Below are 23,507 nucleotides of genomic sequence, written 5' to 3'. Positions count from 1 at the left end.
ACAACTCATTCTGAATATAATAGCAAAGGTTTCTTATAGAACAGTGGGTTAGTAGTGAGACTTTTCTAGAAATTTGAAAAATGCTGGGAATTCAATGCTATTTATTGTTTTTACTAAAGTCACAGTGAATTTCCACTGGTGTGACTTGAGTTTTTAGAAGGAAAGAACTAAGCTGTATTCACATTGTTTAAAAGCATTTTTGTTCCTTGAAAATTACAAGGAAACATGAAAATGCAAGTAGTACACTACTATAATGTGTTCACACTATTTAATCAGTTAAACCATAATTCACAATGGCGGTAAATGCCATTTAAAAGCATGGAAAATCTCATTTGAGTGCTTTTAAAGTACAGGTTTCAGTGTCAGCATTACAGCGGCTCCCGCCAGAGTGGCTAACATTATAAGATTAACATGCCGCGTGAACAGACTGCAGTCTATAATATGCTGACAGTCCTCTAACCTGTTAGTCTTAATTTCTGTTTAGGCCACAAAAGGAAYTTTGACTGGGGATAATCTGACCTCATCTCAGCTTGACACATTTTAAAAGGCAATCATCATTTACAGTGATTGAAACCTTGTTAAAAGAAAAAAAAAGAAATTTGTGGTTTGGTAGTTCTTCAGCTCTATCTTTCAAAATTAGATTAAATGGGATGTGATGGCTAAGACGTTTAAATGCTTTAAAACAATGTAAGGAATGCAATATTCTGAAATGAAGTCTAGAAAGGACCATTTAATAAGTATATTCTTTTGTAGTACCTTAGCAACTATATTATCAACGGACTTTGGTGTTCTGATGCTTTGAAAAAAATATCACTAGTTAATCTGTAAATGTGCACGTTTTTTCTTGACTTTGAGCTCCTCCAGGAGAATTTATATGTTTCTACTAAACAACTAAGTTAGGAAGCACTTCAAACAGCAAGTATATTATATTATTCCCAGAATAATATATGCTCATCTCTGCCTATTGACTACATAGGGACTCCAGAGTACTTGGGCTACTAGCTGAAGTCATCATGTAGATGTGATGAAACCCCTCCTTTTTGTGTTTTGCACAAAAAAATTACTGTCTGTAACTGGAGTAATGATATTTATCATACTAGTATGCTCTGAAGATAAATTAACTAGTGTTTATGAACCCTTCAAAGATTTCTATACTATTCTGACAGTGCTGAATAGTCTTTTAACAAGACCTAGTGTAATCTTCATATTTTATCAGCCATTTCATAAGTACRTATAAATGTTGGTAAACTTGTGGATACAAAGAGGATAAAGATATATTGATTGGTAAACCGCTTTTTGTTCAAAACCATATATGCTATAGTCAAATGCAAAGTAATGTCAGTGTATAAAGCCGTTGCTTCTGAGTGGGAAATCACCCTGGGAGGTAGTGACTCTGAAAGGGATCCTAAGCCATTCTACACCAGTAGCTCATCACGAGCTTCCAGCGTGGTGCCCTGGTAAAGAAGTTGATGTAATCCTGTGATAGCTGTTTTTTTCTGTATTTAGGGCTATTAAAACTAACCGTGGAATTACTTAAAAGATAGAAAAAATGTCGTATAGAAAAAGAAATAGCAAGAATCATGTGTTCGATACCAGAAAGAATTCTGGGAGGTAACGATAATAAAGTATGCATGTAGCTCCACTGGGAAAAATCTCTGGGTATAAGTATGCTTTATTTAAATCCCATAGAAAGTCATAACAAGAACTAGCAAGCTAAAGCCAGATAAGTGAAAAAAAGCATAAATATTARCAATGACTACCAGCCACCACTGGCCCAAACAGGGAAAAGAGTATGCTAGATTCTTCATATTGGATGTTATATTCCTATTCTGAAAGTTTTATTTTAGTTATTACAAAAATATGCTTTCAGTAAGGAGTTATCAAGTGAAATGTGAGGATCAATGTTATAGGGCAGGTCAGGCTAGATGAACTAATTTTTCCTTTGGCCTTAAAATATATTCACTTGTTTTGTCTTTAACCTAGAAAAATAATGATTTTATTTAAATTCGTGTTTCCTGTTTCACATTCACACTACTGCAAAGCTGCAACTGTCTGTGAAAAATGTGTGGTTTCAACTACCTGCTGTGCTGTCACATATATATGGAAAGGTGTGAAACTGAACTGTTTTTTATGACCTCATCTCAGGATAGTTTAAACATCATTAGATTATAACTTCTGATATACTCTTTAAAAATTCTGTTAAAAAAACACTGAGAATAATGAAACTCTTGCCCTTTAAAAGACAAAATCAGAATGCTGGGGTAGTATTTCATCACTGATTTTTCAAGGGTACATGTTATATACTTAGTGTAAAACAGGAAAGATTCATTGCAATTAATGGGTCATTGTTAGTTTACACAAGCTAGGGAATTCATTTCCAAGTGCTCAGCTAAATATTTAAAATAAAAATGCAGTTATTTGATTGTACATGGCCATATACACTTGAACAAGCAAATGCCGAGTTAAATACATAACATTTCAGGGAAATATACCAATCCAATACATACAAGAAATTATCACTAGTTATTTGTGAAAGTACAGTTTCAGAAACAGATCTATACAAATCACAAGCTCTTTCTGATAAAACAAAAGACTGAATACACAAGCTCACTTATGTGTACTCAAACATTAGAACTGTCTTACACAAAGATAGAAGAGAATTATTTTTTTAAATTAAAGTAACCTATATAATTCTATAATAATGACATACATTTCTCATTATCTGTCCAATAGTAAATCCTAGCACTACTCACATTGATAGTCATGGCTATAGAACTAAACTGAATTTCTGTACAACTCAATTATCTCTCGTCTGTGTTGAACTCTGCATCATTGTCATGTTAAAACCTGAATGAAAACATATAAATCAACCTTTCAGTTCAGATTCTTCTCTGCTGTTAAAGTGCCATTCATCTTGTTATTAAGGGCCAAATCCTTGTTCCCAGCAAATAATCCAATAGGATTATTTCCATGCATAAATGGAATGATATTTCAGACAAATACATGTCAGTGCATTTCTTCTCAGAATCCAAAAGATTTTATCAGAAACTGTGTTGTTAGTGTGTCAGAGAAATGATAATGTCCATCTCCCTAAATCAGTCAACTGTAATGACAACAAGAATAAAAAATGTAAGTCAGGTATTCATTTAGAAATACAAGCACAAAGTCCTCCTAGAACTTTACATCCTTACATTTCCCCCTTATAAAATATAAATTATTTACTTTAGTATATAGATGCAATATGTATTTTTCTGTTTAACAAACAGCTTATAATTCAAAGCCTAACCAGGGTATTTTGGGATGGCTAGACAGGGGCTATCTTCTGAACTTAGGAAGACATAAATTGACCTTTGACTGTAAGACAGGGCTCTGAAGTTGTGCTTGCCAACTCCACCTTTCCCGTTCAGTTCCAAATCCGGCAGCTGACACTGGGCTACGATCCCAGGCACTGGTGTTGGGCTCTATTTCCAGGCACAGAAGCCAATATTGCACAAAAAAAACCCCAAGATGATTTTGTCCCCCTGTGGCACTGCACAGGTCAGTTAAGTGCCCGTCGCTGCAAGGAGGGGCCTGGGGAAACCTCTACGGGTGGCTGGTGCTGCTACTGCCTCTGCCATATGGCTTAGGGTTCTTCCATTTTTCCGTCATGAATGATGAAGCTGTTTTCACAATTTAATGATGCAACAAGGGAATTGGATGGGGCTTTTGATTGATAAAAGGGGCCTCAGATGTGTGACAAAAATTAATAATGTACCCAAGCCCTTATTATACCAGATTAGATGGCGGGAGGTCAGCTTTTACATATTAATGCTTTATGAAGGGCTTATAATAGGATTTAGTTTGAAAGGCAGACAGACACATCCCCTCCTCCCTTGTACACATATGAATGAAAATAACCTGTTTTATCACATTTTTAAAAAGATAAACAAAGCTGCTATGGTATGGCTTCTGGCCACAGATTGTTATTAAAGATGATCAGTTTTAAGTGATTCACTCTCAAGAAGTACCTTCAATCTATTACTGGCACCTGGGAATAACTGTTCCTCTTTAACGTCAAAGGTAGCTTATTCTAGCTGTTCTGCTGGGCAGCTGAGTTCATCAGACACTCTAATATTCCCAGCATAATCCCAGCTTTGTTAGCCCTACACCATTTTATGCATATTAAAGGTCTGATTCAGAAAAACACTACATTGGGTCTATCAGTTAGGAAGCTATAAACTGTCAGGGTGGCCATTTCAGATGAAAATATCTACCATAGCACAGTCAACAGCATCAGGGGGAAATTAATCTGTACTAGAGGTACAGTAAGAATGTTGAAACAAAATCACAAAATAGCTAAGTAGTTTCTCTCCACACTGGGTTCACTTTCACATCGTCCATTTGAATAAGCAAAGAGAAATAGAAAAGGTCACAAGAAGAGTTATCAGGATAATTACAAAGCAAAAAGACAACTACAGCAAAATAAATATTATCAGAATAATTTAGGTTAGAAAGAGGATGGACAAATGACATGATAGGTAAATACTTTAATAAACATGAGTATAAGTCATGCAATTAGTCCAAATTAATGTCCATGCACAGTTCGTAATCAAGGAGGTAGCCACTGATGCATGGAGAAACAGCTAGATTGTATGTCACAGTGTATTACTGGGGCAAAATAATCCTTTCAAGAACATTTGTTTACATTTACATAAATTGGAAGCAAGAAAACTATCATTAATGATATTAAACTTATTGCTTCCAAATGGACCTCATGCAATAATGTTATAAGCTAAAATACAATTTTCTCTGTTTTCTCTGTTAGCCCATGTGTCAGTACTGGCTGACTAGTTCAAGACCACAACGGTGGACTTTTGGAACTGCTTGGTTATAGGATGGCCATGATCCTGAGGGTAGTAAATACAGACAGCTACATTCACTCTCATTGATTTTTTTTCAAAACTAGATATACCAAATTGAGAATACAACCCTGCTTGTTCAAATATAACTAACAGGACCAGAATTAGGTCTTAAATCAGGACTTATTTTTGCATTCCATCTTCCACTGACCTAAACCCCCTAAAATCAGTATCCATAAAAATTTGCTACATTCTACACAAAATGGCACCAGACTTGCTTTCAGACCAAGCCTACAAAGAAATACATTATTTATCTAGATTATATCATMTAGGCATATCTACATTGTCAAATAACTTTGCTTCCAGTTCTCTGCCAGATCTTGATCCTTCATGAATCCATACAGCACAAATGATACCTCATAACCAGAGTCCTTTTTGGAGGGGAAAAAATAGTCTGGAAAAAAAAAAAAAMCCAAAAACCAAAAAGCCTAAGTTTCTGGCAACAGGCAAGATTGTAGCAGGGTTATATCCTTCTTATCTACATAGTTATGTAGCACTTTTTTAGGCTTTGCCTCCTTCATCTACCCTGTATATTTTGATACCTCACCCCAGTACAATATGCCGACTTGATTTCATGCTACAGAAACACCTTCATGCTGGTTGCACAACACTAAAGACAGAACCAGCATGCTCTGATGGAATCTATATTTAATCTGAGCAGTCTAGATACAATTGTCTGTAACACCTGGACTTTATGTCAGAAGACACTTCATCGAGCCGTACAGCTATAGCCTTGAGTCCAGCAATTGTCCTCCAGACCAGTTCCACAAAATATTTTAAATTTAAAAACACAACTGATTTATTGCTAACTGTATTATATGCCTCTAAGTTAACAGTTATGAATCACACTCTAAGACTTTGAACTCAGTAAGGTAATTTGAATGAGATGCTCTTGGTCTGAAACATGATCAGTCAGATTACGTATTTAAAGAGCAAGCCATCCCAAAGCTAATGAGCTAGAAAGTATGAGTCAGAGCTTTATCTAGGCATATGTGCTAATAATGAGTTGTAAAATGAAACCACAGGTTTGAAAGATTCCCCAGCTGAATTCAAACTGGAGAGGCAGGGAGGGCTAGGAGGGTGATCAAAAGAACGGAGAAGAGGGGAGATGAGATGGAGAAGGCCTAGCTTGCTTAGTGAAGCAAAAGAGGCAGGATAGAATTGCTGTTATGGGTAAACTGCAGAGATTAAGACTGTTAAAAGTGACAGCATAGATACAAGGTATCTACTGGCTGTTGGAAGTAACAAGCTGGAAAAGCCTCTAAAATAAATAGAACAAAGGTTACCTGCTTATAAGATGTAACCTGATTCGATTATGAAAGGATTAAGTAATGTAGTTGCTGTTGAGAGCAGGTGARTTGCTGGTAATGACCCAGGAATCTTTCCACTCAACACTGATTGCCATGATACTGCCATCCAACAGTGCCAAAGTACTTCATAAAACATACACTGACRTATCAAAAAAGGGTCTGTAAACAGTCAATGGAAGATATGACTTGAGAGCTGTTTAGGGTCTTGGTCTGATCTGTGTGAGCCATTGGCGTTGGTGGGGCTCAGAGCAGAAAAAAGGCTGAAGGGACTTTATGTTACAATTACACATTACCTTTACTTCTGTGTGGGATTTCACTTTGGTGCTTCATCCAGATCTTTGAAGTAACATCAGGATCTATTCTACTAAAAGATTTTGGAATATTTTGAGATTTGCCTGTCTTAAAATCTGGCAGATCAAACCTCAGGTCCTCAAAAAGTTCATGTTCTGTATCAAAGTCTTCAAAGAGCCTCATCATACCTAATATGGGTAGACATACATTTATTGAGAAAAGAAATGTTAACTGGCAGCTATAAAACTGGAATTTCTATATTTTCAGTCATTGCACAGCTCACAGAAAAACTGAATTTACAAAGATTATCACAAATTGGCATTGCTATSACAAGAAGGATTTTGGAAAATATCTGCATGCCTGTGTGGACATTCCAGATAATTCCTGTCCTGGTTTCTCCTTAGACATAGTCTTTTATTTGAAAAATTAAGCATTGAATCCAGCATTCAGTCTTGCAGTTCTTCTGAGGCAGGAGATTCTTTGGGTTGTGTTAAAAAAAAAAGAAAGAAAAAAAGCATGATCAGTTCAGTTGTGTGCTTTTGGCCTTTTGCAAGAGGAGCTGTGTCAAAGATGAATGATAGTAGGTGCAGTCTGAATAAAAGGGAACAAATTTTAGTAATCTTGAGTTGACAGAATAGTCTAAGGAGTCACTCTGAGTGATACATGCTCAGCAGCCCAGCTTCTGCTCCCAAATGTAGTTTCAGGAAAACCTAAGGAAGCTTAGACTTAGTTCATCTTTAAATATATTTTATAAAATATATAAATTTGTTCTTTAATGTATTTCATGCATCTTCCGTAAGGAAGAAGAATGGCAATAATGGATGTCAGCCTAACCAGCTCACCAATTTGAATCCAAATATTTTTGGGAAACATTTTAACAATATTTTTTTCAGGTCAGCATCCTYATCTTTAATCTCATCTTTCAGCTAGTTTGGGGAAACTCATGTTTTCACTCCTATTTGGTTTCCGCCCTTACTTAACGTAGGAATCTCTCTCTAAGGCTGGAAAAARTGTTTTATCATTGTTCATGGCCTAATATTGGATTTCTGGTTCAGTTTGTATGCAGTCTTCCTATACGCAGGAATTCTACTTAGTTACCATCAGCTTAGCTAAGGTAGGACTGTGAGGAAGAAAAGAAAGTGTGAAATCATTCATATCAGTGAAGATTCATTAAGTATTTTTGCTTCCCACATTCACACTAACTTGTCCACAAGGATGACTGAGGAAAGGCATTGACTTGTGAATGTCCGTGCAAACAAGCATCCTCAGGGTGGTAAAAACAACTGATTAAATGATTAAAAAGGCTTAGACATTTCATTAAAATAGAGAAGGTAATATTTTAAATAAAATGTTCAAGCATACTTTASTCAATGAAAATAAAGTCCTTTATAATATGATTAGTATTATTGCAAAATCATCGAGAATAGTAATTGTACAGGCCAGAAATGAATGTGGGTTATATTTCACTTAGGTTCATGTTCATAGTCAAACTTCCTATAATATTTTGATATAATTTATTGTAGCAGTGTGAAATTCTGTGTTTCTTTCACATGATTCCCCAGGAAATTAAAATAATCAAACTTGCCTATTCAATAGATAGTTTTTTTTAAGGGAAATGATGATTGGTGGCTTTTCAAAGGCCAAAAATATTCAGTTAGTCCTGAATGAATATCCTATCAAACCTAATGAAAACTTTTTTAGATTATCATGAGGAGTGAACCGAAACCTTCTATGCCTACATAGTTTTTAATGCAATTCCGTAAAAATATTTAGAATCTTGTTTTGTAGTCCTCAGTGACTAATACTTATTACTTTTTAATGAAATGTCATTCATACTTCATTTATAAAGTATACATTTAAGCATCTTAAACCTAAAAGTTTTTCCTTTGTAATAAATATCTATAAATTCTATTTTGAACATACTGAGTTACTCTTCTGATTTTTTTATGTAGGACAAGTTTTAGTTAAGTTCAAACATATGATTTGGTTTGCATAGTAGTTTCTTTTTCATGAAATGAGATTACTTTATTCAGAGAATAAAGAGACATAGTTAATCATAGCATTTGTCAATCACGTTAAAGAATTACATCAATAGAAATAACCTGGCTTCTGACAGCTGAGGAACTGACTCTTATCCATACACATATGAAAGAGAATTTGGTTTTCTGGAGTCACTGCAGCAATTTTCATTCACATTTCTTGGGGTAAAAGGATGCTGCCACCCTAGAATCCTTATTTTCAGATATCGTATGTATAACCCAGGATGTCACCCCTCTGGCATTCCACATTCGACATGCCTCTGTACTCCCACCATTCTCAGCTCACTTTTTGAGCTAGCTCTTCTTCTGGCCACGTAGCAATATCAATACTGCACTTCTGTGCAGAATGCTCATTTAACAGCAATTGCCTGGGAAAAGGCAGCTGACAATAACTGAGCCATGCAGATGCAGAGATTAGAAATCTAGAGATGGAAATAAATACATTTCTTTTTCTTCATTTTTTCCCCRAACAGAAAAATGAGCCAATTAGACTGAAACCCCAAAAGATTAATTTATCCTGCAACCTCATCCCATTCTAAGCCTTTTCCCTGAGTTGTCAGAGTAATTTCCTTCCTCTGCTCCCATCCCAAATGTCTCTTAGTCAAATATGATTTTGCTATTATTACTACTTGTAGTACAGGAGGACTAAGTCACAGCTCATGACCTTCACATAATGCCAATGTCAGTAAAACACTGAAGAACAGTGTTAGGTTCTCTCTTTAGGGACTGAGTCTACTGAGTCTATAAATAGAAGCAGATAAGCAAAGCATAATTCTTTGTTTCCAGGCTGCTTCTRCTCACTTCTGAGGGCCGGGACTTACTTTTTTTCCCTCCTTGACACATTACTTTTATTTGTATTCATTTATTTTCTTCTACATATGGTTATTTTCGTCTCTATATGGTTACACTAATTGCTGATTGAGGTCAGAAAGGAATTTTCCCTTAAGTCTAGGGACTTCTGAAGGCATATCAGGTCATTTTAATCCCCTTTTAGTGTCAGGGCTGAGAATGATGGTAATGCCCTTGGCCTCTCCTGCTCTTGCTCTGTGGTATATTCTAGTTTCCTTGGCATTTACCTTCAAGCTGCTAAAGCTCTTAAAATGGCATTAAGATGCATTTTATGGGTTTTGGAGTGTGATCAACATGAAATACATGTTCCTGGATAGCTTTAAACAAAAATTCAGCTGCACAACTATATGGCATTCCTCAGCTGGGCTTRATCTTATTTTTGGGGCTTAGTACAGGGAACCCAAAAGGCAGCATACAGCAAGACTCTATAATACAGCTCACACTATAATACGGAGACCTGAACTCCATTGATTTTTGTGCTCGAGCTATGAAGCCTTCTCCACAYGCCCATGCAGCTATATAAGACGTGACCAAAAAAATGCACAAAAAATCATGCAGCTTTAGGTGTGTGTATCCCATATGGGGTGCACCTAGACGTAAGTGAATAATTCACAGGAAGATGCTGTCTGTTCATGGTGACCTTAGAACATCAGAAGGACACCCACATAGTTATATAAAAAATGCAGTGCAGCGTGTGATAGGAACAAACAGCTCTATACAGGCTGAAAGGCTTATTTTAAACAGACTGACCATCTTGGTCCCAAAACAAACTTAATTCATTTTTAATTGCAATAAATACAACTGTGGAATGTAACATACTGTCAATTTTCTATGGAAATATAAGGATCTTGAAGAAAAATATGTTTTTAACATACACACAGTTTATCAGATCTTTTCGTCAGATTTCTGCAGATGAATACCTGAGTAAATATTAAAATGGAGGAAAATATTTCACGTTTCTGAACTGAGCAAATGAGCATAGTTTGAGAAGCAGAATAAACTCACAGTACTCTGTTAGGAAGAACTTAGCATTTGTGCAGGAGAAATAACTGTAACAAGAAAAAAAAAGAGCACTAAAAAGAAAGACTTATGATAAAATTCATAAATCAGTGATCTGCTTATGCACGGATGTGCATTGGGAGATGCAGAGGAAATGTAGGAAGAGTTATAAAGGAAACTGGCTTACCAAAATAGCAAAGCTTTAAAATGATGGTACTTTTTAAAATTTGCATTCAAGAAAAAGGATAAAAAGGCCATTTCTGACAAGAATCATAATTTAGCTCTGCTGTAGTCTACCCTTAATTACATGTACATTTGGAATAAAAATCGTAATGGATCTGATTTTGAAAGGGTTAGTCCAATAAAACATAGTTCTTGGAAAGAACTGACTTATAAGTGACATACAAGTGACACTGTGGAATTATTTCATCACCTATTCCTTAACGTAACTATTTATTGCCACTTGCCTGTCTAAAATAGGCAAGATTTTCATTTGGAAGGTGTGTGCCTGTGATCATTCTTTAAATTACATTTTCCTTCCTCTTCTACAAGGGACAGACTCAAGAAAACAGCTTCTTTTTGATGAACAYGAGAACAAAGGCTATTGTGGGAAATACAGCTTTTAACTGTGGCAAACAGAATATCATTTCAGATACAGAATTGAGAGACAAGGAAAATTCCTTGAAGAAACAATTGTATATCATAAACAGTTTTGTAAATCTCATTCTTATAATATGGCAATTTCTAACATTCTCTCCCTCTTAGCATCGTCTCTACAGGAGTAGTGATTTGGAAAGAGTTGCACTGATTCACACAAGCTAAGAATCTGGTCAAGCAAATTTATGCCAATCACAAACTTAAAAATGCATGGTTGCATAAGACTCTTAGCTAAATAGTTATTCAGAACCAAAATGGGAAAGGCTACAAACCTGCAGTCATTTCTTCTTGCTTATGAACAAACAAGGATTTTATAGATGAATTTTGGTTTAGAACAGTTATGGCCTGTTGTTCTTCAGAAATTTATAGAAAGGAACATCTTATTTTTAAAGGGAATTTGTAAAAATTGCAGGCAAATTCCTATGAGTCCCAAACTATTTTCATTTATAAATAAAGAAGAAAAAAAAAGCAAACAAAAAAACAAGACATTATGATGGTGTGTGAGAACATACTGGGTGAGCATTAAAATTTAAGGAAATGAACCACTCATGCTTTTGGGTTGAGTAATAAAGCTATGAAACAAAAACTTATACCATTTACCTACCATTTGCTAATAAACTCATATTAAGGTTGAAGGTTTCTGTTAAATCAGTTCCACATCAGATTTTGTGATGTCATGTGTTAAGAAGTCTCCGCGACTTATCTTAGCCTGACATCTAAAGAAAGTGGCCAGGCTTTCCTACAGGGTTCCTGTCTTTGCACAACTCCTGTGAAAAAAATGTTGTATAATTTCAGTGAAAGGAAAAATGAAAAAAAAACGTAATTGCACAATATTGGAATAAACTAACATGAAAAAAGAATATAATAATGATGGAGAAAAGGCTTCTTCCTGCGAGGGGTAGATATTTATTAAATAAAGTACAGAATTCAGTCAAAACAGTAAAATTTGGAAAATGAATAATCATTTCACATATTTSTTTGGACCTTCAAATGTGTTGTGTTCAAAGCAGTCCCTATTTGCAGTTAAAATCAAAACCAGCAATATTCAACAAGCAGCCCCTGAAAAAAACAGCAAAAAAGAGTGATTTGTTTTCATAGGGATATGAGTTTCCAAATTGATTGAAAATAGAGATAATTATAAGAAAATACAACTCTTTCTGAAAWATTTAATGCTGCTTTGGCATTTATAGATGTGAATTCTCTACTGTTCTGTGAGAAGTGAGTGCATGTTGCCACTTTCTTACAATTAAAGCATTAATACAACTCCCTTTTTCACCCAGCCACTTATTCTCTCAAAATATTTAGGGATCCAATTTCTAATTTCTCTAGAGAGTGGAGAATTCAATCAGATTTGGTTGAAATTGGCCAATAGGTTAGAAGATTAACTGAAGAAAGAGGGGGTGTATAAAGCGATAGTCAAATATATGCCTGTGATCGCATCACATTTATTTCCGTAGGAAATAGTGACAAATAGATGGATATGTCTATGTTTGGTCTGRGTCTCATCAGACAAGCTATTACACTACATGGAGGTAAATGCTAATCCAGTCCAGCAGCTGGTATATTCCCACGTCAAGAACATATATTTATATACATCTATATTGATATGTGAACATATGTGGAATAAGTCAATTCAAACAATACTGAAGTTGTTTCTTTTTTTTTTTTTTTCTTTTTTTCCATTTTTGCAGAGTGTTTGGTGCGGCTATATTGCTGACATCCTCCCTCAATATGTTAATACCATCTGCAGCCAGGGTGCATTATGGTTGTGTCATCTTTGTTAGGATCTTGCAGGGCCTTGTAGAGGTACGGAAAAAGTATAAAGTAACCAGTAAATGTGATAAATGTTYGTTAACTTTCACAAAAAACCCTTTTACATTTGCAAAAAGTTGTTTTTTGAATTTTGCATAGGAATCAAAACTTTAAAGTAAGAAAAAATATAACTTTCTATAGAACCATGTAGACCTCATAATAATTAAACAYGACTTTTGTAAAAAATTACTGTATATTTCATATTACATTTTCTAAGGTTTCAGGGTTGTGAGTCTTCTGCAATTTGTCTGTCATTAAACCTAAAATGTAACTCATTAAAAATTGCATCAACGAACATCYAATTCTTTGCCTTAACTGCTCAGAAAGGTTCATTAGAAACAAAGATAGTGAAAAACTTCTCGTATAACCTTGTATTTTTAAGCTCATTTTGATTTTATTTTCTCATTTTAGAGTGATGTAAAACTTATTCGTACATTCATATATGGATATATTTTGTGTAYTACACTTTAAATGTTAAAAGGTCACCAGGAATCAAGATTGTATATAGAGGGCTGAAGAAATGAGCCCAGCATTACAAAGACTCCTGAGGATCTGTGTTTTGATCCTGTCTTTGACCTTGATACTTGTGCATTAAAATTCTTTCTTTTTTTTTCATCTTCACTATTCTTTCCTGAAAAAACAGGGAAGGAAGGGGGATAATTAAGTTTTACATCTGTTTAATAAGGCCTCTTTAAGGATTCAGAAATCATTAATGTATATAGGATGCAAAAAAAAAAAAAAAAAAAAGACTTTATAGGAACTGGAATTTTTCTGTTGCTGTGCTCAGTCTTTGCTGTAGAAGTGTGAGGTATCTTCTTGTTTTATGTCTGTACTAGCTTTAAAATAGAAGTTCATACAAAGACAAGGCATTGACTGGTAGATCAGCATTAGCTAATGTGTGAAATGCGCATTCCCCAGGGGGTCACCTACCCTGCCTGCCATGGCATCTGGAGCAAGTGGGCCCCTCCGCTGGAAAGAAGTAGGTTAGCAACCACTTCCTTTTGTGGTAAGCAGCATTCTGTCCTTGCCTTTCTTTCACTTGTAACAACGAAATACTTTGAGACTGACTGTTTTTCCATTTTCATTCACACGCGCCTTGTTTTGCAGGTTCCTACGCAGGAGCTGTTATCGCAATGCCTTTAGCTGGGATTCTAGTGCAATACACGGGGTGGTCTTCTGTGTTCTACGTGTATGGTACGGCGTTTTTGCTCATTTCGCTCCAATGTTGTATGACCCTCTTCTACCCCTTTAGAAATGTAAAAGGCTACTGTTAAGACTTTTGAAGCTAAAAATACAGTCTAGGATAAAGGAAAATGAAAGAACAGGAATTAAAGTAGTGTAGCAAAGCAATGTCATTAAACAAGAGCAGAAGCTGCTTCACAGTGAAACTGCTGCTCTTAGGGCGAGTAGTGCAAACAGCTATGCAGATCTGTAGAATCTCAGATCTTGTAACATCTTTCTTTCATTTATACAAATATAAAAGTATAAAAGCCCTGAGTAAGATGTCCTGATTTTTAGCTGCMTTGAAGACCTCATACGTAACTCTATTTACACTAGTTGTGCTACCTTGATTTACACTGATGGAAAATAATGCCTCAAACCATTCTGTAGCACAAAATTCATGTAAATTAGGGTAAATCTTATACAAAATGAATAAACTACTCAGGCACTGCATTACTATGTTGAAAACAGTGCCACAATATTGTACTTTGCAGGTAAAAATGTTAGTGAGATGTCCCTACAACAACGACGTAAGGCAGAATGGAACTTCATTTATTCTGTTGCAATGAAAGAGAAGCTGTTTCACTGCAGTGCACTGTACAAATTGCTGTAAAGATATCAGCGAATCTTCTCTTACAGAGAAGTCTTTCTGTAGATGAAACAAGGACTTTACTGTGGTCCAGCTCTTCATATATTTTGCAAACATGCTGTTTGCAGGATCTGTATCTCTGTTAGAGTGACTAGGTAGAGAAGCTGTAGCAACAACTGCCATTTAAATTTATTTATTAGCCACAGATTTTTTCCATGTTTGCTGCTTTAGTGTGCATTTCTTTCCAAAGTCTTTCTTTCCATTCCAAAGGGAGCTTTGGTATAGTCTGGTATATGTTTTGGCTTTTGGTTTCATACGAGAGTCCTGCAGCACATCCTACAATCACAGATGAAGAAAGGAGATATATAGAAGAAAGCATCGGAGAGAGTGCCAACCTCCTAGGCGCAATGGAAGTAAGAATATTACTCTCATACTTATTTCTTATGAGATATTGAAAAAAACAAATATATAAAAAATAAATACCTTAACATAGAAAAGCATGTTTTAAACAACTGAACTTGGGAGGGGGACATCTGAACTCTGCTGATGGATTTCTGGTTAGATCTTGCTTCTTCATAAAAATAATATAGGCTGCAGTTCTTCTAGAGGATCACTCATGGAATTTAACTCTGCTCTTTCTAAGAGCTAAGGGCTGTGGAAAACTCTTTTCAAGCAATTGAGAAAATCATATCAAAGTTTCTATTCTCTTAGCTGTCATTGAYCTTCCTTTCACTGAGTTCTCTAGGCATTCTTCATTGCTTCTACCTCCAGCCCAATGATTTCTTAGTCAGCTAGACTCATTAGGCTGCAATCAATGCATTTGTCATTTGATATTACTGAAATTCAAAGGAACTAYGGAATCACTGCATCTTATTTGACTTAGACCCATTATATTTCCCCCTCTCCCTCTGAAAATTAACAAAGAGTTTTGGTAAATTTGATAGTATTTTTTTTCCCTCAAGATCCAGTGCTGTCACTCCATCTACCTTGCAGACTCAGAGGAACAAACATAGAAGAACCTTACATACATTAGTATGTATAGCATATATACACAGTGCTTTGACAAAGAGGCATGCAATGGTTTGTTACCGTACTGTTAAATTCTTTTAGCCACCAAGACAGGGTGCCTGCATATGAACATCCCATTGTAAATGGTTTCTGGTCTCTACATGAAGCAGCCTGTGGGAGCGATAGCTAGTTCAGACTGAAACTATAATAGGAACCACTTTAATAATCTAATTTTCTCTTAATGAAAAGCTTTTATCCAGATTGAACAGGAAACTGGAAATGCTTAACAGTCACTTCTTTGCCAGACGACATTTTTAGGTGTTCTTGAACTAACATTTGGACTGTCATAAAATGATATTCAACAACATTTATAGTTTCTTATGGCTATAAGTGCTCTTGAATATCTCACGTGTAATGAAATATTTCAAAGTMAGTCAGTATAGTCCTAGTGTGAGTTGTATCTTTTCTGTTTACTTTTTTTGGGTGCTTTTTATTTTAACATTTTTCAAAGTAATTCATTTATATTAATAGTTCAGTTGGTATTGAAATACTCAGGCCGAAATTCTTCCCAAAATATCAAGTCGGCTTTTTTGTCTGGCTTCTAAATAATTAAGTCTCATTTAATCTGCAACTCTCTCTTCAATGTAATTTAATAGGTATACAAGGCATTGCAAATAACTATCCACTGGCCTGGGTTTCTTTGAAGGAAGGCCAGTATTCAAGGCATACATAGTAGACCAAATCTAGCCTGAAACATTGCTGAAGTAATTTTCAAATACTCATCTGGGGCTGGATCATGCACTTGGATCAACACAGATGGGCAGAACCCTGGGCTCATGAAGAGGTGCAGGGACTCAGCAGGATTGTAGTTCTGTCCATCTGTCACCTTTTTTTTGTTTGTTTGTTATGCAATTCATTTCAGAAAGACAATAAAACAACCCAAAATATATTATCCTAGCAGCTTCGGCTGAGTCTTGGTTAAAAGAATTATTCAGAGTGCTGGAATTAAGATTTAGATGCTAAAATACATGCTTAAAATAAGTCTGGATGAAATTGTGTGCTTATAGTGTAAAATCTGACTGTTGCCTTAGATACAGCAGCATTCTCTTTTAAAGAGACATTACTTAGTACTAAGTATATTCACATTTATATGACTGAATGAGATCGAACTGAYCGCACTTGTACAAGAATGTTATCAAATGATACAGCTAAATAACTGAGCTTCTCCACTTGTATACTTTGTAGTCAGTTTTTATTTGCTTATATTTTTAAATTAAATCATGATTATCCAAACATGGATGCATGCATTCTATGACAAAGTCTGGAATACAAGTACGTAAAGTCTTGCACACGGGTTTCTTGGAGTATAGGTAAAAATAACAGATAGAAAAAGAGAAGATATATAGTTGACAGTGATCAAAATGTTAATTGGATCCTCTTTTTTGTGTTTCAGAAATACAAGACTCCRTGGAGAAAATTTTTTACATCTATGCCAGTCTATGCAATAATTGTCGCAAACTTCTGCAGAAGCTGGACTTTTTATTTGTTACTTATTAGTCAGCCTGCTTACTTTGAGGAAGTGTTTGGGTTTGAAATAAGCAAGGTATGTAAGAATAACGTAAAGCCTTTATCTTAGAAGAGTAAATACCAGTCATGTTCGTGGTCTTTTTCAGAAGAAGGAAAGAGAAGTGTTCTTCATTTACCATGGAYTTACAAGTTTTAAATCTTATCCTGCCAGTTACTCTACTGTCAGTACACGAGTGAAGTAACAAAAATGAAAAGCTAGTGGACGGGGGAAGGTGAGGGCAGGATGATATTATTTAGTGGTGATCTACTTGGGGCCATAYTTCAAAACACCTTCAGTTAGGTGCTTGACACTTGACCACGCAAGGTATTAGAAGGATATAGAAAGATGCATTATACTTCTTCCTGACACCCTAGGGAACAGAGGACGCTACCAAAGCTTTAGGGAAATCCAGAGAAATAGCTACTTTTTTGCAGGAGTACTTTGCAGAACACAGCCAACTGGCTTTAGGAAGGATAGGATTCTACGTTCCCCTTTAATGTAAGAACTACTGCACCTCCTTTTTCACTTAGGAAGTGAAACAGATGGTGGCAAAATATGAGACCTCAGGATGATCCAAAGTTCCATGCAGCTTGTATGAATTTGGATCAGACTCCTAACGTGAATACAGATAGATGCAAACGAATCTCAGGAGTGTATATCCCGCATTTAAAGATGGGCTGAAGATGCAAAATTAAGTCCTAGAATTCCAGCCTTCAGATCAAAGTACATAAGTCTATTCTATCACATGAAAGAAATTACTTTTGAAATGAGGATCAGGTTTGGATGTCTCCCATCAATATACTTATCTTCAAAGAAYGGAGATGGTTTCAACTGGTGCTTTGGTTTTAGAATGTTTTTATACATGTGATACTACACTGGAGTAGAAAAAGTTAAACAATTCATGATAATTGTACCATGATGGAAAACTTAACATTTGAAACCTTAGTTCAAAATTGATATGTTCTTAATGTTTATTGGTAAATAATGAGTATTTTTTGATAAGCAAAGTAAACATGTAAATCTAGTAGTATATTTATTTGAATCTTTAAGTCAGTTTATTGAGTGTTCAGAATTCTGCAAAATGGAACTTTAAAGCTAGCTGGAGTTCTTCTAAGAAGCTATGCTTTTATGCTTTTTGAAACATAGCCTGTTGCACATGTAATTAAAAGGCTCGTGCCTTATAGGATTAACCTGATCATTTTGTTCTAAAAGACTTTTCTGAGAGCGTATTCAAAGAAATTTGGAGCTGTGTAAACAATGGCAGCAGCGCCRATTTTCATCTGCTGCAGAGATGCACAGTCACAAAATTAACAATTAGTGTTTACTCAGGAATACCCCACAGTAGTAACCGGAACACCACAGTTATCTCCTAGTTAATATCTGACTCAACTGGAGTAACACCTATTAATGTGAAGCTAGCTGTCACAACATAGTTGACACATACGCAATCTGCACTGCATGCTGACACAGCACAGGYGAGACTGACACAGACAGAACATACGCAAACCTGGGCTCAAGCACATTTTCAGGTTCACACAAAATCCAGAATTTCATATTAGAATAAGATGTCACGCATGCTAAAACAGACTATCTGCAAGGCAGTTACATTGTCAGGAGATAGCAGGTGGCAGTTCGTTCCATGTGCACAGATACTTTGTACTGCTTTTAAGGAATGGTCTTCAAATATATTATTACATTTTGGGACAGTCACTGCAAAATTACTATGTCTTATTTTTTTAGTATCTATAGCATTTTGTATATTCTCTATGGATATTTAGTTTGCTATCTTCCTTTACATACAGAATTCCTCAGACATATCCTTTGCCCGTATAGAATTTGAAGCTTGGTGGATATTCGGAAATCAAAGGCAAATGGCCATTGTGCAAGTGATGACGAACCACGAGGAATCTCTCAGAGGCCTGACACATCTAGGCATGTTAGTCTTTCTGGGCAAACTTATGCCCATCACCAACAGAAATGCAGCACTTCAGTTAGACATATCTGATTATAAATTTTCTGAAAAGGAAGAGTAAGGGGGCTATCAGTCAGGAAAAAAAAAGCCACTTGATCAGATAGAAACAATGAAAACAATTTATAAACGTAAAGTTTCATAACATTAGAGATTCTTAAGAAGTCTGGCTGTCCTTTAGAAAATACAATGACAAGTTAAGATCACAAATTTTGTTCTTTTAATAAAGTTAAGATTTTTATTTTTAACACACAGTCTGAAATTGAAGAGAATCAGTTAATTGATTCAACTTGCTGATTGCATCAGAAACTGAGAAATATTTTCTTACAGTTTATACTCTGTGGTTTCTGTCTACTCTTTTAGGTGGGTATCTTGTCTGCTGTGCCGCATTTAGTGATGACAATTATTGTGCCTATTGGGGGGCAAATTGCAGACTTCTTAAGAAGCAAACAGATTCTTTCTACTACTACTGTGAGAAAGATAATGAATTGTGGAGGTAAGTTTTCCTATTTTATTAATAAAGTTTCTTGAATAGATTCAATGCCCACATAGCAACTTGTATGCACAGTAAACAAACAAACTGCCTAGTTTTACGTACRTGTGAAGTAATGCTTTGTATGTAGTAATTGTTGTGTATTACAGATGTGGTTACTAAATAAGTGTAAACACAGGTGTTCCTACTCCCAATGTCAATAGTTACCTTTGGTGTTTAAAAAGGCACTTAGGCACTTAAAGAAGCAGATGAGATTTTTGGGGGGTAATTTGTTTATCCTTAGCTACTTAATGAGCCCTAGTTACTCCTGTAAACTCCATCTGCACTAAGACAGCCCAGAAAACTAACAGTCATTAGATATCTAGTTGCTAAGAAGCCGAAGTTACGCAAGCTGGATCTCAGCTGTGATGACAGCTTCAAAATTCCTAAGCAGGTTRAGCGTATGCTGCCATTCGGATCAATGGGAGCTACCTGGACAACCTAATCACATCTCCTTACTTTATCTYCAGACTGACAGGAAGCGACAGCAAGTCAGCGTACAATGAAGTAGGGATTACCTGATGTAGCAAGGGCTTTTTAGGGATGAAAGAATTGCCTGAGTGTAGTTCACTCTGAGGTAATGTTTACCGCTCTGCCCTCCTACAGAATGTGGTATTCTAAGGCTTGTAATTTCTGAGAGATAATTAAATCTGATGTCCAATTTTCTCTATGGTTTCCCAAGGTTTTGGTATGGAAGCAACTCTTCTTCTCGTGGTGGGATATTCTCATAGTAAAGGAGTGGCTATTTCATTCTTAGTGCTTGCTGTGGGCTTTAGTGGATTTGCCATATCTGGTAAGATTACGTTACTGTTATTAGTAAATTATTTTGATTTAAGAGAAGGAACATCTTGTTTGTTTTTTATTCATTGACAATAATTTAACATAAAATTCAGAATTCTAAATGATATTATTTATGATCATTCCAAACGAAAGAACAATAAATATGTCTACTTTATTTGATTATTTTTGTTCAAATACTTTGAYGTTTTCTGTATTCACAGCAGCAAAGTAGACATTTTTTCCAGTGAGATGCTAATGTGCACCATAGATTTTTCTTAAAATTAAATGTATAATACAAATGGACTGATATTCTATATCAATATTTAAATATAGACATATATTTGTTTAGACATAGATATTCTACTATTTTTTCCACTGCATATTGGTTACTCTTTAGCTTGTGTTGCTTTTTTTTTTATATTTGGGACCTATTTACTACCACTTTTTAAATCTAAAAATCAGCTATTCCCCTCTCCTGCTGATATATCTTCACTTTTCCCTTTTTGCAACACAAGTCACCTGGCTTTTGCTTGTTCTCCCACTGTGATCTTTGTATCCTCTTCCATGCTGGTTCCTTATGTCTGAAACAAGCTCTTTTTTTCTTTTGTGCCAGATATCTAAACTCTCTTGATCAAATCTGTCCTTAATCCCACTTATTGCACAAGGTATCATGCCTTTTCTGTAGCAGTTAGAAAGTGCACTGTACCTTATCAAAGAGTTAGCCATATCCTGTCACCTGCCTTTTCCCTTTTATTGTATTTCGAAGACTTGTTTTCTGCTTTCACTTACTTATCTACTTATTTGGGGGATGATAGGTTTTGCTACTTCATAGAACCRTGTGTTTTTCCTAAGATTATTTGAATAGCTACTGAGTAAGTCTGAACAGAGTTAAGCTGTTGGAAATGCCAAGAAACAAAGAAATATGTTTTTAAAGCAATTATTAAATCATTTATAGATAAATACRCTAAATAATAATAAATGATAGCTGAATCCCTTCACCTTCCCTTCCCTCACAAGAACAGCAAGTTCCTTCTGCTGGTCTGCATGACAAAAAGAAAAATAGGGACAATAGGCAAAGAAAGYGGCACAAGCTGGAAGAAGAAATGACTCAGCATTTCAGTATGTTATTTACACCATAAAAAGGTCGTGAATGACACTGGGGAAATCTGAGCTTTACCTCTGCCTACGTATCTTTGGGATTCTCTGCCCTACACAATCATAATTNTTTTTTTTTTTTTTTTTTTTTAACTGCCATTTTGGGAGAAAATACACTTCCTATCATTTCATAATACATTTTCTTTTAAGAAAATGAAAACCCAGAGGTGCTCTAAAGTTATTTTATCATTTTAAGCTTTTTAGAGAAAAATAAATCCAATTAAAGAGCCTCGGTGTGTCATAATAAAATTGTCAAGTGACAGCATTATTTTTCAGTTCAGAACTGAAGTAGTGCTCTGTTTGTGGTATGAATATTTGTTGATATTTGTATTGCAGGATTCAATGTCAACCATTTAGACATTGCCCCAAGGTATGCCAGCATCTTAATGGGGATTTCTAATGGAGTCGGGACCCTGTCTGGGATGGTTTGCCCTATAATTGTTGGAGCAATGACAAAGAACAAGGTAAAATGCAATACAGTTTTCAAATCTTTCAGKTTAATACTATTAGCTGATGCTAATAGTAAAGGAAAAGACCTTTCTATAAAACAACTTGCCAGAAATTCTGTATTAAGGTCTGGGGACCTCCAGGTAATAGCATCCAGAACTTGGAAATTTGAAGCATGTTTCACAGTATCCTCAGCATATAGATGCTTTTGTTGGCTAATGAATAAGAAACAGTCATATTAACCTTTAGACAGCGATTTTTAAAAGGCCGATGAATATAAGTAGCTGGAAACCAGACACTTAAATGTTTTAGCCTGTGCTGACCATCTGAGCCTGATTTAAATCTCTGGGCTCAGAGGATTTAGAGGAATCTATGTAGAGGTCTGACCTAGCAAATTTCTTTTTTACAGACACGTGAAGAGTGGCAGTACGTCTTCCTTATTGCTGCTTTAGTTCATTATGGAGGCGTTATATTCTATGGTATATTTGCTTCAGGAGAGAAACAACCCTGGGCAGACCCTGAGCAGACAAGTGAAGAGAAATGTGGCTTTATTCATGAAGATGAACTTGATGAAGAGACAGGGGACATTACTCAGAATTATGTAAATTATGGTACCACCAAGTCTTATGGTGCTACAACCCAGGTCAATGGTGGCTGGCCTAATGGCTGGGAGAAAAAAGAGGAATTTGTACAAGAGGAAGTACGAGACTCATACAGCTACAAGGAAGGAGATTATTCATAACAAACCTAAATATTGGATATATTTTGTAGTGTTTGTGATTAAATTCATTGTGATTGTTTGCACACAGAAATAAAATGTGGTATAAACATGTAAACACATATCAAACAGGAAGGTCTTACTGTAAAAAAAAATCCATTAAAGTGCAATCTGTATGAGTTGTGACATGTCATCACTTTCATTAGATTATATTTGTTCTATAAACATTAGAGTTTTAAGGGTTTACTGGTCAAAACTGTAGAGGCAACTAGATACTTACAGTATATATGAGCTGAAACTCATAACTAAGGATTAAAGCACAACTAAGCAACTAAGCTGGCACATCTAATACTCTTTTTAGAAAGCCAAAATTACTTGATCATTAAAAATGCACTTATATATTTGTTACACTGTATTGAAAGAGATTGTGTTAAATACACACTTTTACTCAGTGCAATGTAGGAATTGTGTGTTTGGCCTAAGACAAGAGCTTTCTTAAAGAAGAAAGGTTGAGTCCTAGGCATTTAGGTGGGACTGATCCAATTTCCTTTAATGGTAATTGTATCAAGCCTAAACGAACAAATAGGACATATTGTATGTTTATCGTGATTTCATGCTGCAGGCTACTCTGTGATGAATAAAGAAATTATTTAGGAGTTTTATATT

General features: G+C 35.5%; 1 protein-coding gene across 2 annotated transcripts in view; it reads left to right on the top strand.

The window, feature by feature from the left end:
* The window catches only part of SLC17A6 (solute carrier family 17 member 6), a 30,206-nt gene extending 7,341 nt beyond the window's left edge, over positions 1 to 22,865 (top strand). For both annotated transcript variants that reach the window (XM_085300809.1, XM_085300810.1), the window contains 9 exons: positions 12,735 to 12,849; positions 13,774 to 13,861; positions 13,963 to 14,049; positions 14,936 to 15,078; positions 17,127 to 17,276; positions 19,573 to 19,705; positions 20,424 to 20,534; positions 22,013 to 22,140; positions 22,533 to 22,865. In XM_085300809.1, the coding sequence (XP_085156935.1) occupies positions 12,735 to 12,849; positions 13,774 to 13,861; positions 13,963 to 14,049; positions 14,936 to 15,078; positions 17,127 to 17,276; positions 19,573 to 19,705; positions 20,424 to 20,534; positions 22,013 to 22,140; positions 22,533 to 22,865 (1,288 nt within the window). The remainder of the gene's footprint in view (positions 1 to 12,734; positions 12,850 to 13,773; positions 13,862 to 13,962; positions 14,050 to 14,935; positions 15,079 to 17,126; positions 17,277 to 19,572; positions 19,706 to 20,423; positions 20,535 to 22,012; positions 22,141 to 22,532) is intronic.
* The last annotated feature ends 642 nt before the right edge of the window (positions 22,866 to 23,507 follow it).

The sequence above is a fragment of the Rhea americana genome, unplaced genomic scaffold, assembly GCF_003343005.1.
Source record: "Rhea americana isolate MKP2758 unplaced genomic scaffold, rheAme1 scaffold_17, whole genome shotgun sequence".
Lineage (NCBI taxonomy): Eukaryota > Metazoa > Chordata > Aves > Rheiformes > Rheidae > Rhea > Rhea americana.
Note: the sequence above shows the minus strand (reverse complement) of the source record. Positions and strands in the feature narration are given on the sequence as shown.